The sequence below is a fragment of the Anomaloglossus baeobatrachus genome, chromosome 4 (assembly GCF_048569485.1).
Source record: "Anomaloglossus baeobatrachus isolate aAnoBae1 chromosome 4, aAnoBae1.hap1, whole genome shotgun sequence".
NCBI classification, from domain to species: Eukaryota; Metazoa; Chordata; class Amphibia; order Anura; family Aromobatidae; genus Anomaloglossus; species Anomaloglossus baeobatrachus.
This window is the reverse complement of record NC_134356.1, coordinates 121830246-121848554: the sequence shown is the minus strand read 5'-3', so window position 1 is coordinate 121848554 and position 18309 is coordinate 121830246. Positions and strand designations below refer to the sequence as shown.

The 18309-nt window shown below is 50.8% G+C and overlaps 1 protein-coding gene across 1 annotated transcript in view; it reads left to right on the top strand.

Annotated features, from left to right (window-relative positions):
- NSD1 (nuclear receptor binding SET domain protein 1) overlaps positions 1 to 18309 on the top strand; it is a 284356-nt gene that overhangs the window by 36004 nt on the left and 230043 nt on the right. Inside the window, 6 exon segments of the mRNA XM_075344528.1 lie at positions 12605 to 13057; positions 13059 to 13509; positions 13512 to 13694; positions 13697 to 13881; positions 13883 to 14500; positions 14502 to 14652. Coding sequence (XP_075200643.1) covers positions 12605 to 13057; positions 13059 to 13509; positions 13512 to 13694; positions 13697 to 13881; positions 13883 to 14500; positions 14502 to 14652 — 2041 coding nt within the window.

The window sequence follows — 18309 nt, the reverse complement described above, 5'->3', positions numbered from 1 at the left end:
GCTGGAGAAGAGAGACAAGCTCTGGGACACCCAGTCACAGGATTCTGGCGACCACACACCCGCTTTTGAGCGGGCGGTAAGCAGCACCTGAAGTGCTGACCCCACTAATGCCGAAGTGTTCATTTGTACTTTATGCTTGTATGCTATACATTGCACTGTACGGTCGCTATTCTTGGCTATATACCCTCCTAGATGGCTAGACAACAGCATGTCGTCCGCAAAAAGCAAGGGTGCCAAGGCACAGGCTTTCTTTGCTGCTTGTACTGCATGTGAGGCTGTTCTACCGGCAGATTTCACTGACCCCCATTGTGTGCAATGCTCCCCTGTAGCACTTGCTCAGCCGGGGTCTCTGCTAGAGGTGGCCCAAGGAGAACCACCTGTGAACACTGTCCAGGTGGCAGGGACGGAGGACTTTGCAGTCCAGACCGGTAACTCAGACCATGGGCACTGTTGATTCAATGCTCCCTGGCCCCCCTCATTTGGAACAAATCCGTGCTCCGGGGGGGTCCCATGCATCCCAGGGTGAAGGCTCTGACACGGACGACAGTCCCAGACAGCCTAAGCGAGCTCGCTGGGAGCGGCCCTCGACTTCATCACACTGGTCAGGGTCCCAGCAGGAGGACTCTCTGTATGATGAGGCAGAGGTAGCTGATCAGGATTCTGATCCTGAGACCGCTCTCAATCTGGATACACCTGATGGTGACGCCATAGTGAATGATCTTATAGCGTCCATCAATGGAATGTTAGATATTTCTCCCTCAGCTCCTCCAGTGGAGGAGTCAGCTTCACAGCAGGAGAAATTCCATTTCAGGTATCCCAAGCGTAAATTGAGTACTTTTCTTGACCACTCTGACTTCAGAGAAGCAGTTCAGAAACACCACGCTTATCCAGATAAGCGTTTCTCCAAACGTCTTAAGGATACACGTTATCCCTTTCCCCCTGACGTGGTCAAGTGCTGGACCCAGTGTCCAAAGGTGGATCCTCCAATCTCCAGGCTTGCGACTAGATCCATAGTTGCAGTGGACGATGGGGCTTCACTTAAAGATGCCACTGACAGACAGATGGAGCTCTGGCTGAAATCCATCTATGAAGCTATCGGCGCGTCGTTTGCTCCGGCATTCGCAGCCGTATGGGCACTCCAAGCTATTTCAGCTGGTCTTGCGCAGATTGACACTGTCACACGTACATCTGTTCCGCAAGTAGCGTCCTTAACCTCTCAAATGTCTGCATTTGCGTCTTACGCTATTAATGCTGTCCTGGACTCTACGAGCCGTACGGCAGTGGCGTCCGCCAACTCTGTGGTTTTACGCAGAGCCTTGTGGTTAAGGGAATGGAAGGCAGATTCTGCTTCCAAAAAGTGCTTAACCAGTTTGCCATTTTCTGGTGACAGACTGTTTTGGTGAGAGATTGGATGAAATCATTAAACAGTCCAAGGGTAAGGATTCTTCCTTACCCCAGCCCAAACCTAACAAACCCCAACAGAGGAGGGGACAGTCGAGGTTTCGGTCCTTTCGAGGCTCGGGCAGGTCCCAATTCTCCTCGTCCAAAAGGACTCAAAAGGATCAGAGGAGCTCAGATTCTTGGCGGGCTCAGTCACGCCCAAAGAAGGCAGCCGGAGGAACCGCTACCAAGGCGGCTTCCTCATGACTTTCGGCCTCCTCTCTCCGCATCCTCGGTCGGTGGCAGGCTCTCCCGCTTTGGGGACATTTGGCTGCCACAGGTCAAAGACCGTCGGGTGAGAGACATTCTGTCTCACGGGTACAGGATAGAGTTCAGTTCTCGTCCTCCGACTCGATTCTTCAGAACTTCTCCACCTCCCGACCGAGCCGGTGCTCTTCTGCAGGCGGGTGCTCTCTAAAGGCAGAAGGAGTGGTGATCCCTGTTCCTCTTCAGGAGCAAGGTCACGGTTTTTACTCCAATTTGTTTGTGGTGCCAAAAAAGGACGGGTCTTTCCGTCCTGTTCTGGACCTAAAACTGCTCAACAAGCATGTGAAAACCAGGCGGTTCCGGATGGAATCCCTCCGCTCCGTCATCGCCTCAATGTCTCAAGGAGATTTCCTAGCATCAATAGACATCAAGGATGCTTATCTCCACGTGCCGATTGCTCCAGAGCACCAGCGTTTTCTACGCTTCGTTATAGGAGACGAACACCTTCAGTTCGTAGCCCTGCCTTTCGGTCTGGCGACAGCCCCACGGGTCTTCACCAAGGTCATGGCAGCAGTAGTAGCAGTCCTGCACTCTCAGGGTCACTCTGTGATCCCTTACTTGGACGATCTACTTGTCAAGGCACCCTCTCAAGAGGCATGCCAACACAGCCTGAACGTTGCGCTGGAGACTCTCCAGAGTTTCGGGTGGATCATCAACTTTTCAAAGTCAATTCTGACCCCGACCCAATCGCTAACATATCTTGGCATGGAGTTTCATACTCTCTCAGCGATAGTGAAACTTCCGCTGGACAAACAGCGTTCACTTCAGACAGGGGTGCAATCTCTCCTTCAAGCCAGTCGCACCCCTTGAGACGCCTCATGCACTTCCTAGGGAAGATGGTAGCAGCAATGGAGGCAGTCCCTTTCGCGCAGTTTCATCTGCGTCCACTACAATGGGACATTCTCCGCCAATGGGACGGGAAGTCGACGTCCCTCGACAGGAACGTCTCCCTTTCTCAGGCGGCCAAGGAATCTCTTCGGTGGTGGCTTCTTCCCACCTCATTGTCAAAAGGAAAGTCCTTCCTACCCCCATCCTGGGCGGTGGTCACGACAGACGTGAGTCTATCAGGGTGGGGAGCAGTTTTTCTCCACCACAGGGCTCAAGGCACGTGGACTCAGCAGGAGTCCACCCTTCAGATCAATGTTCTGGAAATCAGAGCAGTGTATTTTGCCCTACAAGCCTTCCAGCAGTGGCTGGAAGGCAAGCAGATCCGAATTCAGTCGGACAACTCCACAGCGGTGGCATACATCAACCACCAAGGGGGGACACGCAGTCGGCAAGCCTTCCAGGAAGTCCGGCGGATTCTGACGTGGGTGGAAGACACGGCATCCACCATATCCGCAGTTCACATCCCGGGCGTAGAAAACTGGGAAGCAGACTTCCTCAGTCGCCAGGGTATGGACGCAGGGGAATGGTCTCTTCAGCCGGACGTGTTTCAGGAGATCTGTCGCCGCTGGGGGATGCCGGACGTCGACCTAATGGCGTCCCGGCACAACAACAAGGTCCCAGCCTTCATGGCACGGTCTCACGATCACAGAGCTCTGGCGGCGGACGCCTTAGTTCAAGATTGGTCGCAGTTCCGGCTCCCTTATGTGTTTCCACCTCTGGCGCTGTTGCCCAGAGTGCTACGCAAGATCAGGTCCGACTGCCGCCGCGCCATCCTCGTCGCTCCAGACTGGCCAAGGAGGTCGTGGTACCCGGATCTGTGACATCTCACGGTAGGACAACCGTGGGCACTACCGGACCGGCCAGACTTGCTGTCTCAAGGGCCGTTTTTCCATCTGAATTCTGCAGCCCTGAACCTGACTGTGTGGCCATTGAGTCCTGGATCCTAGCGTCTTCAGGATTATCTCAAGAGGTCATTGCCACCATGAGACAGGCTAGGAAACCAACCTCTGCCAATATCTACCACAGGACGTGGAAGATATTCTTAGCTTGGTGCTCTGCTCAGGAAGTTTCTCCCTGGCCATTTGCATTGCCTACTTTTCTTTCCTTCCTGCAGTCCGGGTTGGAAAAAGGTTTGTCGCTCGGCTCCCTTAAAGGACAAGTCTCTGCGCTATCTGTATTTTTTCAGAAGCGCCTGGCCAGACTCCCACAGGTACGCACGTTCCTGCAAGGGGTTTGTCATATCGTCCCTCCTTACAAGCGGCCGTTAGAGCCCTGGGATCTGAACAGGGTTCTAATTGCTCTCCAGAAGCCGCCTTTCGAGCCTATGAGGAATGTTTCCCTTTCTCGCCTTTCACAGAAAGTGGCCTTTCTAGTAGCGGTCACGTCTCTTCGGAGAGTGTCTGAGCTAGCAGCGCTGTCATGCAAATCTCCCTTCCTGGTGTTTCACCAGGACAAGGTGGTTCTGCGCCCGATTCCGGACTTTCTCCCTAAGGTGGTATCCCCCTTTCATCTCAATCAGGATATCTCCTTACCTTCTTTGTGTCCTCATCCAGTTCATCAATGTGAAAGAGATTTGCATTTGTTGGATCTGGTGAGAGCACTTAGAATCTACATTTCCCGCACGGCGCCCCTGCGCCGCTCGGATGCACTCTTTGTCCTTGTCGCTGGTCAGCGTAAAGGGTTGCAAGCTTCCAAATCCACCCTGGCTCGGTGGATCAAGGAACCAATTCTTGAAGCCTACCGTTCTGCTGGGCTTCCGGTTCCCTCAGGGCTGAAGGCCCATTCTACCAGAGCCGTGGGTGCGTCCTGGGCATTACGGCACCAGGCTGCGGCTCAGCAGGTGTGCCAGGCGGCTACCTGGTCGAGTCTGCACATTTTTACCAAGCATTATCAGGTGCATACCTACGCTTCGGCGGACGCCAGCCTAGGTAGACGAGTCCTTCAGGCGGCGATTGCCCCCATGTAGGAAAGGGCCGTTTTACGGCCCTATCACGAGGTATTATTTTACCCACCCAGGGATTGCTTTTGGACATCCCAATTGTCTGGGTCTCCCAATAGAGCGACAAAGAAGAAGGGAATTTTGTTTACTTACCGTAAATTCCTTTTCTTCTAGCTCTAATTGGGAGACCCAGCACCCGCCCCTGTTTTTTTGTGTACACATGTTGTTCATGTTGAATGGTTTCAGTTCTCCGATATTCCTTCGGATTGAATTTGCTTAAACCAGTTTATTGGCTTTCCTCCTTCTTGCTTTTGCACTAAAACTGAGGAGCCCGTGATCCCACGGGGGGTGTATAGGCAGAAGGGGAGGGGCCTTACACTTTTAAGTGTAATACTTTGTGTGGCCTCCGGAGGCAGTAGCTATACACCCAATTGTCTGGGTCTCCCAATTAGAGCTAGAAGAAAAGGAATTTACGGTAAGTAAACAAAATTCCCTTCTTTCCTATTTTCCCTCCTCTAAAACCAGGGTGCGTCTTATAGTCCGAAAAATACGGTATTTATCTTTGTTTTTTTTGTGTTTTTTAGTTCAGGTTTGTCACAAATCTGCAAGCAAATCCTTTATGCCAGTAAAGTTATTGAGAAACCTGAAGTGTAAGACACGTTGAATTTTTTTTTTTTTCCTAAAGTTATTGAGAAACCTGAAGTGTAAGACACGTTGAATTTTTTTTTTTTTCCTTGCCGATTTGAGGCATAAAGTCTGCAGCATGTTAATTTTTTCAGCTTGTTTGCCTGCAGTTTTCACCACTTAAAAGCAATGAAAAAACACATGAAAAACACACATTTTTGCCAAGAGAAGCAGAAATTTCTGAAACTAAATACTCAACTTATGCATATAGCCTTGGATGCATTGACCATAACACGCACCTAGGATTTAGAGGAGGAAAATGGAAAAAACATTTTGAAGCAAAAAAGTGCTCATGACGCACTGTTATGGGGTGTCTGCTGCTGATACTGTTATGGTGGTAACGTCCCATAATTAAATACTAATATCCCCTATCCTGAGCCCCTTACAGGTATATACACTGACGAGCAAAAGGGTAACAACAATGTTTAACTTTTGACTTTCGGGTTCCATAGACTACCTTCATTTTATATAAAATCAGCTTGGCCATCTCGTACATAAGTTTGACCTGCAACTATTAGCGTATGATTAGCTATGCAGATTCTTGTCATATCACTTCATTGTTACTGTTTTGATCCTGGTATTTGAAAAATCTTTTTCTTGCTGTAAACTACAAATTACACCTATTCTCACATTCCCTAATAGCTCAGTGGGTTATTAGGTTGATTCCCAAGTGAAAGGTCACTAGTGGGAATCGAGGCACAGCCATGAAGATTTCCCAAAAAAAGAGAAGCCGCATCATCCTGTTCATCGATGGTTATCTCTCGGTCAAGAAAATTGCCAAACTGCATCGTGTCTGCCATGACAGTTGAAGAATATGAAATTAAGTCCATTGAAAAGCCAAGAAATGGATGTTCAGCAAAATATAGGAGTCGGCTCATCACAAGGTCTATCAGTTCTGGCAACAAACACTGCACTGGAGGTGGCTTGTATGCTTCGCATAACTTGGTTCGAGTTTGCAAAAAAAAGGTACCAAAGAGTGGATACAGTAGGAGATTCAAACGAGTGATTTGGAGCGATGAGTAGGGCTGAGCGGATCCGGACTGCAGAAGTCTGGATCCACGCGGTTGCGGGCTGAGAATACCACCGGCTTTATCTTGGCTGACTATCAAAATTAGGGGGGGACTGCACGTCGTGTGTGGTTTTTTTATTTATTTTTTTTTTTTTAAATAAAAAAAAAAAAATGCATGCGGTTTCTCTTAAGCCGAAATCACACATGCAAGGGGACTCGCATGAGTCTGACATCGCATCACCGGCACAGCCGCACACTTCCGACAGGAGCGTGCATGTGTTTCTGTCTACATGCACTCTCACCATACTCGGTGAGTATGTCCTGCCGCCTGTAATTGGTTGCAGTCAGCTGACACTCTGGGTGGGGGCATGTCTAACTGCAACCAATTACATGCGGGCAAAACAGTCAATATTGAATTGTCGGCTCCGGAAGGAAAATCCCCCCAACCCCCCCCCCCCATCCCTTCCAACACCCCCCCCCTATTTCTCCAACACCCCCCCCCCCCCTATTCCTTCCAACACCCCCCCCCATCCTCCAACACCCCCCCTACTCCTTCCAACACCCCCCCATTCCTTCCAACACCCCCCCCCATCCTCCAACACCCCCCCCTATCCTCCAACACCCCCCCCCTATCCAACCAACACCCCCCCCCAAAACCTTCAACACCCCCCCCCCACAATCCTCCAACCACCCCCCCCCAATTCCTCCAACACCCCCCCCCCTTCCTTCCAACACCCCCCCCCCATTCCTCCAACACCCCCCCCCCCTACCTTCCAACACCCCCCCCAATCCTTCCAACACCCCCCCCCCTATTCCTTCCAACACCCCCCCCTATTCCTTCCAAACCCCCCCCCTATTCCAACCAACACCCCCCCCCCATCCTCCAACACCCCCCCCCCCATTCCCTCCAACACCCCCCCCCCATCCTTCCAACACCCCCCCCCCCCATTCCAACCCACACCCCCCCCCATTCCAACCAACACCCCCCCCATTCCTTCCAACACCCCCCCCCAATCCTTCCAACACCCCCCCCCAATACCTTCCAACACCCCCCCCAATCCTACCAACACCCCCCCCCCTATTCCTTCCAACACCCCCCCCCCCCTATTCCTTCCAACACCCCCCCCCTATTCCTTCCAACACCCCCCCCCTATTCCTCAACACCCCCCCCCCAATCCTTCCAACACCCCCCCCCCCCTATTCCTTCCAACACCCCCCCCCCTATTCCTTCCAACACCCCCCCCCTATCCATCCAACACCCCCCCCCTATTCCTTCCAACACCCCCCCCTATTCCTTCCAACACCCCCCCCTAAACCAACCACACCCCCCCCTATTCCTTCCAACACCCCCCCAAACCTTCCCACACCCCCCCCAATCATCCAACACCCCCCCCTATACCTTCCAACACCCCCCCTATTCCTTCCAACACCCCCCCCAATCTTCCAACCACCCCCCCAATCCTCCAACACCCCCCCCTATCCTTCCAACAACCCCCCCCCCTATTCATCCAACACCCCCCCCCCTATCCTTCCAACACCCCACCCCCCCTATTCCTCCAACACCCCCCCCCTATCCAACCAACACCCCCCCCTATCCTTCCAACAACCCCCCCCCTAATCCATCCAACACCCCCCCTATCCTTCCAACACCCCCCCTTATCCCTCCAACACCCCCCCAATTCCCTTCCAACACCCCCCCTAACCTTCCCAACACCCCCCCCTATTCCTTCCAACCACCCCCCCTATTCCTTCCACACCCCCCCTACTTCCAACCACACCCCCCCCTATTCCATCCAACACCCCCCTAATCCATCCAACACCCCCCCTAATCCATCCAACACCCCCCCCTATTCCTTCCAACACCCCCCTAATCCTTCCAACACCCCCCTAATCCTTCCACACCCCCCCTATTCCATCCAACACCCCCCTATTCCTTCCAACACCCCCCCTATTCCTTCCAACACCCCCCCTATTCCTTCCAACACCCCCCCTATTCCTTCCAACACCCCCCCTATTCCTTCCAACACCCCCCTATTCCTTCCAACACCCCCCCTATTCCATCCAACACCCCCCCCCTATTCCTTCCAACACCCCCCCCTATTCCTTCCAACACCCCCCCTATCCTTCCAACACCCCCCCTATTCCTTCCAACACCCCCCCCTATTCCTTCCAACACCCCCCCTATTCCTTCAACACCCCCCCTATTCCTTCCAACACCCCCCCTATTCCTTCCAACACCCCCCCTATTCCTTCCAACACCCCCCCTATTCCTTCCAACACCCCCCCCTATTCCTTCCAACACCCCCCCCTATTCCTTCCAACACCCCCCCCTATTCCTTCCAACACCCCCCCCTATTCCTTCCAACACCCCCCCCTATTCCTTCCAACACCCCCCCTATTCCTTCCAACACCCCCCCTATTCCTTCCAACACCCCCCCTATTCCTTCCAACACCCCCCCTATTCCTTCCAACACCCCCCCCTATTCCTTCCAACACCCCCCTATTCCTTCCAACACCCCCCCTATTCCTTCCAACACCCCCCCTATTCCTTCCAACACCCCCCCTATTCCTTCCAACACCCCCCCTATTCCTTCCAACACCCCCCCTATTCCTTCCAACACCCCCCCTATTCCTTCCAACACCCCCCCTATTCCTTCCAACACCCCCCCTATTCCTTCCAACACCCCCCCTATTCCTTCCAACACCCCCCCTATTCCTTCCAACACCCCCCCTATTCCTTCCAACACCCCCCCTATTCCTTCCAACACCCCCCCCTATTCCTTCCAACACCCCCCCTATTCCTTCCAACACCCCCCCTATTCCTTCCAACACCCCCCCCTATTCCTTCCAACACCCCCCCCCTATTCCTTCCAACACCCCCCCTATTCCTTCCAACACCCCCCCCTATTCCTTCCAACACCCCCCCCTATTCCTTCCAACACCCCCCCCTATTCCTTCCAACACCCCCCCCTATTCCTTCCAACACCCCCCCCTATTCCTTCCAACACCCCCCCCTATTCCTTCCAACACCCCCCCCCTATTCCTTCCAACACCCCCCCCCTATTCCTTCCAACACCCCCCCCCTATTCCTTCCAACACCCCCCCCTATTCCTTCCAACACCCCCCCCCTATTCCTTCCAACACCCCCCCCCTATTCCTTCCAACACCCCCCCCCCTATTCCTTCCAACACCCCCCCCCTATTCCTTCCAACCACCCCCCCCCCTATTCCTTCCAACACCCCCCCCCTATTCCTTCCAACCACCCCCCCCCCTATTCCTTCCAACCACCCCCCGTATCCCCCCCTATCCCTTCCAACCCCCCCCTATCCCTTCCAATTCCCCCACCCCCCTATCCCTTCCAATTCCCCCCACCCCCCCCAATCCTCTTCTACCAACGTTTTTAATCTCTGGATTCTGGTCCCCATTGACTTATATGGGCACCGGATTCCTAAGCGGATCGGAGATTTTTTTTTTGTTTTAAATGGAGCACTGATCCACCGTTCCTGGTATTTTGCCAAGCCGACCAGCTCTAGCGATGAGAAAGTCTGTAGACTAGGCTCTGTGTGCGAATGGGTCTGGAAAAACTAGGGCAAAAAGGGCTAATGGATCAAGAAATTGAAAGAACTGTCAAGTTGGGTGGAGGAAGCCTGATAATATGGGGTTGTTTCTCAGTCAAAGGCGTTGGATACTTGACCAGGATCGATAGTGGTCTCAATGTTGAGCTATGTGAGTATCCCACAAGATGTCTTGTGTTGTATGTTTGAGTGCTATGGGTATGAAGAGGACAACATGATGTTCCAGCAGAACAACGATCCAAAGCCTATCTTGATATTTGAAGAAATCGTTCAGTGAATATGAAGTAGTTACTGGATTAGCCCCCACACTCCCCAGATGTCAACCCAATCGAAGACTTTTTGGTACAGTTGAAGCAAAAACCTATACACATACCAAAGTGAGTCAACCAGTATGGACCAACATTGAGAACATGTTAAAGATACTAGGGAACAGATTTCGGTCAAGACATGTTTGAATCTGATTTACGAGCATGCTTAGAAGGATTAGGTCTGTATTTAAAGCCAAAGGTGGATATGCAAAATAAAAATCTTAGCTTTTTAGGAGCACAACCATAATCATTCACTGATCTGACAATCTTCATAACCAATAATATACTAAACAGTTGCAAGTCAAATTTTTATACGAGATGGCCAAGATGATTATATATCAAATGTAGGTAGTCTGATGCTCAAAGACGTTGTGGATTATGGAGCCTGAAATTTGGTTTAATACACTTTGATCAATTTTATAAAAGCTTTGCTCCACTCCAAGTTGCACAAAAACTGCCACTGTTGGCGTAACACTTGTTTTGAATAGCTCTGCCAAAATGCATGGAGCTGGAATTGGGGGGCCTGACTCCACAACTTGTCTAATTCATGGCAATCCTTACACCAGATATCTTGATCCAGTCCTTGACTGGAATTAATTTGTGGCAAGGTGCATACGGAGGCTCATGTCACTCTTCAGATACACCCTAGTCATTAAGAGACCCTTTTAATGAAGCGACAGTGTTTTGACTACAACACACCCCCTCATAAGACCAGCAGTGTTCGACCTAGGACACATGGCATGCAAATCAGTGCGAGTGGAGTGCAATAAAAAAAATCGCATTCTGCTTTGACTAATATCAGCCTATGTGTCAGCACACGTGCGATTATTTTCTCAGCTCTAATCGGACTGAGAAAACAATCATAGTTTCTCTCGCACCCATTCAAGTCTATGGGGCAAGAGAAAAATCGCACTGCACTCGCGGTACACCGGTGTACCGCGAGTGCAGTGTGAGAATGGCAATAGCCCGGCTACGGAGGAGAGGGGGAGATAAATCCCTCCCTCTCCTCAGTGCCGGCCCTCCCTCTCCTCAGTGCCGGCCCTCCCTCTCCTCAGTGCCGGCCCTCCCTCTCCTCAGTGCCGGCCCTCCCTCTCCTCAGTTGAAGTACGCTCGCACGATCAGACCTCAGTCACAGGGACACTCGCATGACACTCTGCGCTTCTGTACTGCCAGCGTGAGCCGAGTGTCATGCGAGAGGATCGCAGTAATCCCTGTGTGGCCCCAGCCTTCTCTCCAGTCTTGATAATTTGAGTCCTAATTCTAAAGGCCATATAGAGATTGTTCCTTTTTAAGAGATGGAAGCTTCAAGGAAGCTTCAAGAATTATATGCAAAGTGTTATCTCAAAATGCTAGACTTCTAAAGACTTTGGATACCATCACACTTTACCGACGCTCCAGCGATCCCACCAGCGATCTGACCTGGTCAGGGCCGCTGGTGCGTCGCTACATGGTCGCTGGTGAGCTGTCAGGCAGATCTCACCAGTTACCAGCCCCCAGCCAGCAGCGAGCGTGGAAGCGATGCTGCGCTTGGTAACTAAGGTAAATATCGGGTAACAAAGCAAAGCACTTCGCTTGGTTACCAGATATTTACCTTGGTTACCAGCGCACACCGCTTAGCGCTGGCTCCCTACACTCCTAGCCAAAGTACACATCGGGTAATAAGCAAACCGCTTTGCTTATTTACCCGATGTGTACTCTGGCTATGTGTGCAGGGAGCCGGCACTGGCAGCCTGAGAGCGACGGACGCTAGTAACCAAGGTAAATATCGGGTAACCAACCAAAGCGCTTCGCTTGGTTACCCAATATTTACCTTGGTTACAGCTTACCGCAGGCTGCCAGAAGCCGGCTCCCTGCACATTCAGATCGTTGCTCTCTCGCTGTCAAACACAGCGATGTGTGCTTTCACAGCGGGAGAGCAACGTCCAAAAAATGAACCAGCACTGCGTGTAACGAGCAGCGATTTCACAGCAGGGACCAGATCGCTGCTCAGTGTCACACACAGCGAGATCGCTGATGAGGTCACCTGGTGCGTCACAAAGACTGTGACTCAGCAGCGATCTCGCTATGTGAGAAGTACCCCCTTTTGTCTGGTCTTCTGATGAGTCTGCAGTCACTGAGTCCTATCTGTATGTTCTATGCACACTGTTTTCATCAGTGTTGCCGGTACAGTCTGGTGTCTGCGTGACTCAAAGTTTGTGACTGGCATCCTTCCGGCCACAAAGCAGCTAGGCGTGTTTGGTTTCTCTCAATACAAGAGGGAAATCAAGCAAGTCCGGCTGGCGCCTGATTGCATATCACATACGTGCAGTCCAGTGACTGATGGCAATACTGGTGTATCCTGACTGCGTGTGCACCACATTCTGTCAGGGACTCAGTCTGCAGTCCACAGTGACTGCACTGTTTTCAGAAGACTCGACAACCCCTTAAAATTACCCAATAGATAATGATATCCCTTACTTTACTATTTTATAATTTCTTTTTATTTGTTTTTAAGATTCCAGCAAAACTCGTAACATTATGGGAGTCAAGTATTACTCATGCATTGGATTGCCTGTCCAAGACAGACTATGGAGAACTTGCGCAACTCGAAAGAAGTCATGGTGACCAACAAGTTGAGTACATTGGGAAGGAGTTTAATGGCACAATGAATAGCGGACTGAATGGCTTTTTAAAATCGGCCACACATCCCTCCCTCCCATCACCTTGCAATAAAGTAAACTCTATTAAGAAAAAAGACGGCATTACCCATAAGCCTATAAGTAAGAATGCTGCCAAGACCAAACAGTTACATGAGGAATCTGTTAGCTCCATAAAACCAATGTCTCCTGATCATATATATAGCAAAATTGATGATTCAAAGTTTACAAAGACTCCATATCAGAAAGACAATGCCAGGCAAGGATTTAAAGACCTCTTTGGCCTTAGCCAGGAAGATGGCTCCGAATTCAACTAGTTGTGACTTGATTTCCAGCATTTCCTCAAAGTTTTTTGAGACGAGTACCAGTGGTGTTGGGGAGCAAGAAACCTCATACAGTGACAATGTGTCCCTCACAAAAGACACCTTTAAATCTCAAACTGATCTCGCCAGTCCTCCTCCTAAGCACTGTATAAGGTCCGAAGACACATGGTGTGCAGGAATGAGTAAAAACAAGAAACGAGTGAGGGATGACCCGGTTTATAGTCCTGGTGAATCAAACAAGAAGCTTGCCACATGCTAAGATTTGAAGGACTGTGAAAAAGACACCCAGTTCTCTGCTAAAGAGCATTCTGCGATGACGAAACTTGACAGTCCAGATATACATAGTAAAGCGTCTTCATCATGTTTTGAACTTGTATCCTCAGCATCAGATTCTTCCCAGAACTCTCCAAATCCTGTGTTCAGTAGCAGTTTTACCGGTGAAGGTTCCATTTAATGAAGGATGAAAATCTGCCTCTAAACAAAGATGATAAATCTTTACATGAGAAAATCCAATTCTCATTTCCCAAATGTGAAAATGTCAAGGTGGTCTTAAAATCCGTCTCTCCAACTCCTAGTAAAAATGGGAATGCACGTGCAGTTGGCTTGGATTTGCATGGAAGATCTTGTCATTTAAAGGTGGGGAAGTGAAGCAGTTAATGTCTGGACTAAAAGAGCCATCTGGCAGGGCAGTAAAAGAGAATTGTGAAAGTTCAGACACTAAGACATCGCTGCAGAATAAAATGCCTACGGAGCCAGGTTATGAATACAGCACTCTGTTAATGATGATCAAAGATATGCATGATACCAAAGCCAAAGGAGAAGCAACTCATGACTGGACAGAAAACTCCTATCTTGCATAGTCAAGACATCTCTTCAGAAAACCAATCTGTAGCAGTATGCAAGCCTTTAGTGACTGGCATCAAGTCTGAATATAAGCCTAATGACAAAGCCAGTTCTGATGTCGATTATTCTTCTGTGGCGCCGTCAGGTGCACCACTGCCTGTATCCACAGGCCGTAGAGAAGATTTTTATAGTCCTAGTTCTAAAGTGCCATCCTCAAACAAGAGGTTTATAAAACCATGCATTCTGCAGAAAAGAAGAGCCCAGGTAACAGAAAATCTTATTCCTGGAAAATTAATGAACTTCCCATCTGAAGACAAACGGTTTTCAGATGTTGCACAACTCTCATCGGCACATGGTGGGACAGAGCTGGATTCTTCCTTCCATCGTAAGCCGTCACCTAAAAGAGAGACACTACCGAAAGAAACCCCTGATGCGAGTATAGCAAGTCCTCACCAAAGCCATACACGTAACTCGCTTGTATGTCGCAAGGAACTGGTTGAACAAGAATCCGAATTGAGTAATGAGTGCCTAGGATGGGATGAATCTGATGAGTCGAACCGTGTGGCACCAAAAAAGCGTTGGCAAAGGGTTTAAGCAAGAAGATCAAATGGGCCCAAACAGTAGCTCTTGTAGCCTTCCTAAGCCCATTCAATGTATCAAAGAGGAACCACTTGAGCAGCAGGACTGTGATACCATACATTCAGCAACTGGGATTCCTGATGCAGAGTCACCAGAACAAGGTAACGAAAACCTATTGTAGAAAGTACCTGTTTATATGTGAGTTTGCATACCACATTTAGGCGACATTCACACATCTTGTATTTTAGCACCAAAAATCCATATAAGTGTAGCGCATTACATAAAAAAAAAAGTGAATAGATGTTTCCTGCAGCATGTACATAGATTTCTCAACGCCTCATACTGAACGTTATTGAGACTTGGTGAATTTACTCCAAGAAAAAGAGAAAATCCAGTGGAAAAAAGTGAGGGTAAAAACATCCTTTTATTCATTAAAATTTTGCCACAGCAAGTACTGGCACCAAACAGACCCCTTAGGTGGCAAATCCAATGGATTTATTCTCTAAGGGGTCAGTTTGGTGCTACTACTACCGCTGCGGCAACATTTTAAAGATTTAATAAAAGGAAGATGGTCTATATCCTCACCTTTTTCCGCTGGATTATCCTCTTTCCTGAATTGTGTAGTACTGGCCGGGACCTTCTCCGACCGCAGCTAGAGACTCCATTCCATACCATCGCTATGGGGTAAGCTGGCCTTTTTTTCTCAATTTCCTGCCACATTCACACGTCCATGTGGCTCGTACGTGTTGTATCAGTTTTGTTTTTTTTTTACAAATGCAACATGTACCCATTATAATCTATGGTGCTGCTTTTACATTTCAAAGTTTGTTGTTGTGTGTTTTTTTTTTTTTTTTTTTTGCCCCCCCCCCTCCCCCCAAGGACCAAGTGTGTAAAAGTCTTTAAGGCCCTGTGCGCACTTGCTGGTTTTTCCCGCGGATTTCCTGCGGTTTTGCTGCATGTTATGTTCATAACATCTCTGCAGTGATTCACCAGCAAAACCTATGGGGAAAAAAAAATGCTGTGCGCACTAGGCGGATTTTGACAGCTGCATGTTTTGCTGCGGGATTCCCGCAGCAAGAACAATTGCATGTCACTTCTTTTCCGCACGTCGCTGCGGGATTTCACTCCATTGACTGCAATGTAATTGTGAAATCCCGCAGGGAATAACGCAGGCAGCAAATTCTGTGCGGTTCACTGCGTTATTCCCTCCGGTATTTCGCGGTTTACCTGCGGTAATGTACATCGCTGCCCTGCGGTCTGCAGGGAAGTGATGTCATTATGACAGGAAGAGGAAGCGGAGCAGAGAGTAAACACACACACACACACACACACACACACACACACACACACACACACACACACACACACACACACACACACACACACACACACACACACACACATCACAGACCTAGATTACATACACATATCACACTCACACAGACATATAGAATACACATAGAAAGCAAACGGACATATAGAAAAAAAAAACACGTGGGCTCCGCTATATTTTTACCTTCCAGCCGAGGTAAACACAGCGGCGGCCCGGTATTCTCAGGCTGGGGAGGGCCAGGGTTAGTGCCGCTTCCCCCTCCCCCCCCCCCCCCCCCCCCTTCCCGCAGCCGAGAATATCAGCCCGCAGCTGCCCCGGGACTGTCTCATCCATTGCGGATTGCTGCCATTTAAGTCCAGGCTTGATCATGGCAGCGTCTGAGACAGCTGACATGATCAACCCGTAAGTAAAGTAAATAAGCGCACACACCGAAAAATCCTTTGTTAAATAAAACACAAAAAAAGCCCCTGGTTCACCCCTTTATTAACCCCCCCCCTGAAACACACAGCTCCGGCGTAATCCACGTCCTCTGATGCAACGAGACTGCAGAGGTAACCACAAGGCATTTCCCACGGCCGGTAATGTGAACACACATTACCGCTCGGGAGAAATGCAGCGTGTGCTCACAGGGACTCTCTGTCTATTTATCGGTCTGCTATCTATCTCAGAAGGAAATTACTTTTTTTTTTTTTTTAAATTTTTTTTTTTTTTATTGCATTAAATGCATTAAAGCACATGTACCAACCCGCATGCGGCAAAACCGCGGTAGAACGGCGGCAAACCGCATGCGGTTTTCTTTGTCGCTCCATTGGGAGACCCAGACAAGTGGGGACTGCCGCACTGACCGCCGCGGCCATGGAAACACTGCGGCGCGGCTGGGACTTGTAGTGCGCCGGGGACTTTCACGCCGGCCGCGCTTTTACGGCGGCCGCGTTTATTACTAGAGTCCCCGGCTTTTTGCGGCCTAGTTTCCTTTCCTCCCGCCCACAGCCCTGACAGGCAGGGGAAGGGCGGGACGCTGCACAGAACGAGCAGCACTGAGGGCTGGAGCATGCTTTGCATACTCCACCCCTCTCACTGTGCACAGTGCGGGCACCAGTTCCCGCTCTTTCTGGGTCACGCCCACGGCTCCCTCCTCTCCTCAGGACGCCGGCAGCCATTCCTGTCAGCTCCTCGGACGCTGCAGAGGGGGACAAAGTCTGGGAGACCCAGGCAGGGACTCTGGTGGCCTCACAACCGCTTTAGGCGGGTGGTAAGCAGCACCTGTGGTGCTAGCCCCATTGTGCAGTAGTGTAACATTATATGTTTATGGTATATATGTTTCTTTGTCGCTCTATTGGGAGACCCAGACAATTGGGTGTATAGGCTATGCCTCCGGAGGCCGCACAAAGTATTACACTTAAGTGTTAAGCCCCTCCCCTTCTGCCTATACACCCCCCGTGCTCCCACGGGCTCCTCAGTTTTTTGCTTTGTGCGAAGGAGGTCAGACACGCACAGCACAGCTCCACAGATTGGTCAGCAGCAGCTGCTGACCAGGTCGGATGGAAGAAAAGTGGGCCCATATAGGGCCCCCAGCATGCTCCCTTCTCACCCCACTCTTGTCGGCGGTGTTGTTAAGGTTGAGGTATCCATTGCGGGTACGGAGGCTGGAGCCCACATGCTGTTTTCCTTCCCCATCCCCCTCAGGGCTCTGGGTGAAGTGGGATCTTACCGGTCTCCAGGCACTGAGACCGTGCTCCATCCACAGCTCCTAAGACTCTGCTGGATAGGAGCCGGGTATCGTTCAGGGACATGGCCCTGCTACTTGAAGGTACTCTGTGTCCCTGTGGGGACCGCGCACAGCAACACTCCAGCATTGCTGGGTGTGCTAGTGCACCGGGGACCGCGGCGCTGACCGGGTTAATGTGCCATTACACACTCAGCGTCGCTGAGTGTGTTTATGTAGGGGGACTACCGTACTACCGCCGCCGCCATGTTTTTAACACTGAGGCGCGGCTGGGACTTGTAGTGCGCCGGGGACTTCCGCGCGGCCGCGCTTTTATGGCAGCCGCGCTCATTACTTGAGGCCCCGGCTTGTACGGCCTAGTGTTTCCTCCTCCCGCCCACAGCCCTGACAGGCAGGGGAAGGGCGGGACGCTTTACAGACGAGCTGCAGTGAGGGCTGGAGCATGCTTTGCATACTCCACTCCCCTCACTGCACTGTGAGGCACCAGTTCCCGCACTTTCTAAGGGTCACGCCCACGGCTTCCTCCTCTTTCGGGACGCCGGCAGCCGTGCCATTACACACTCAGCATCGCTGAGTGTGTTTATGTAGGGAGACTACCGCGCTGACCGCCGCCGCCATGTTTTGACACTGAGGCGCGGCTGGGACTTGTAGTGCGCCGGGGACTTCCGCGCGGCCGCGCTTTTACGGCGGCCGCGTTTATTACTCGAGTCCCCGGCTTTTGCGGCCTAGTCTTTCTTCCTCCCGCCCACAGCCCTGACA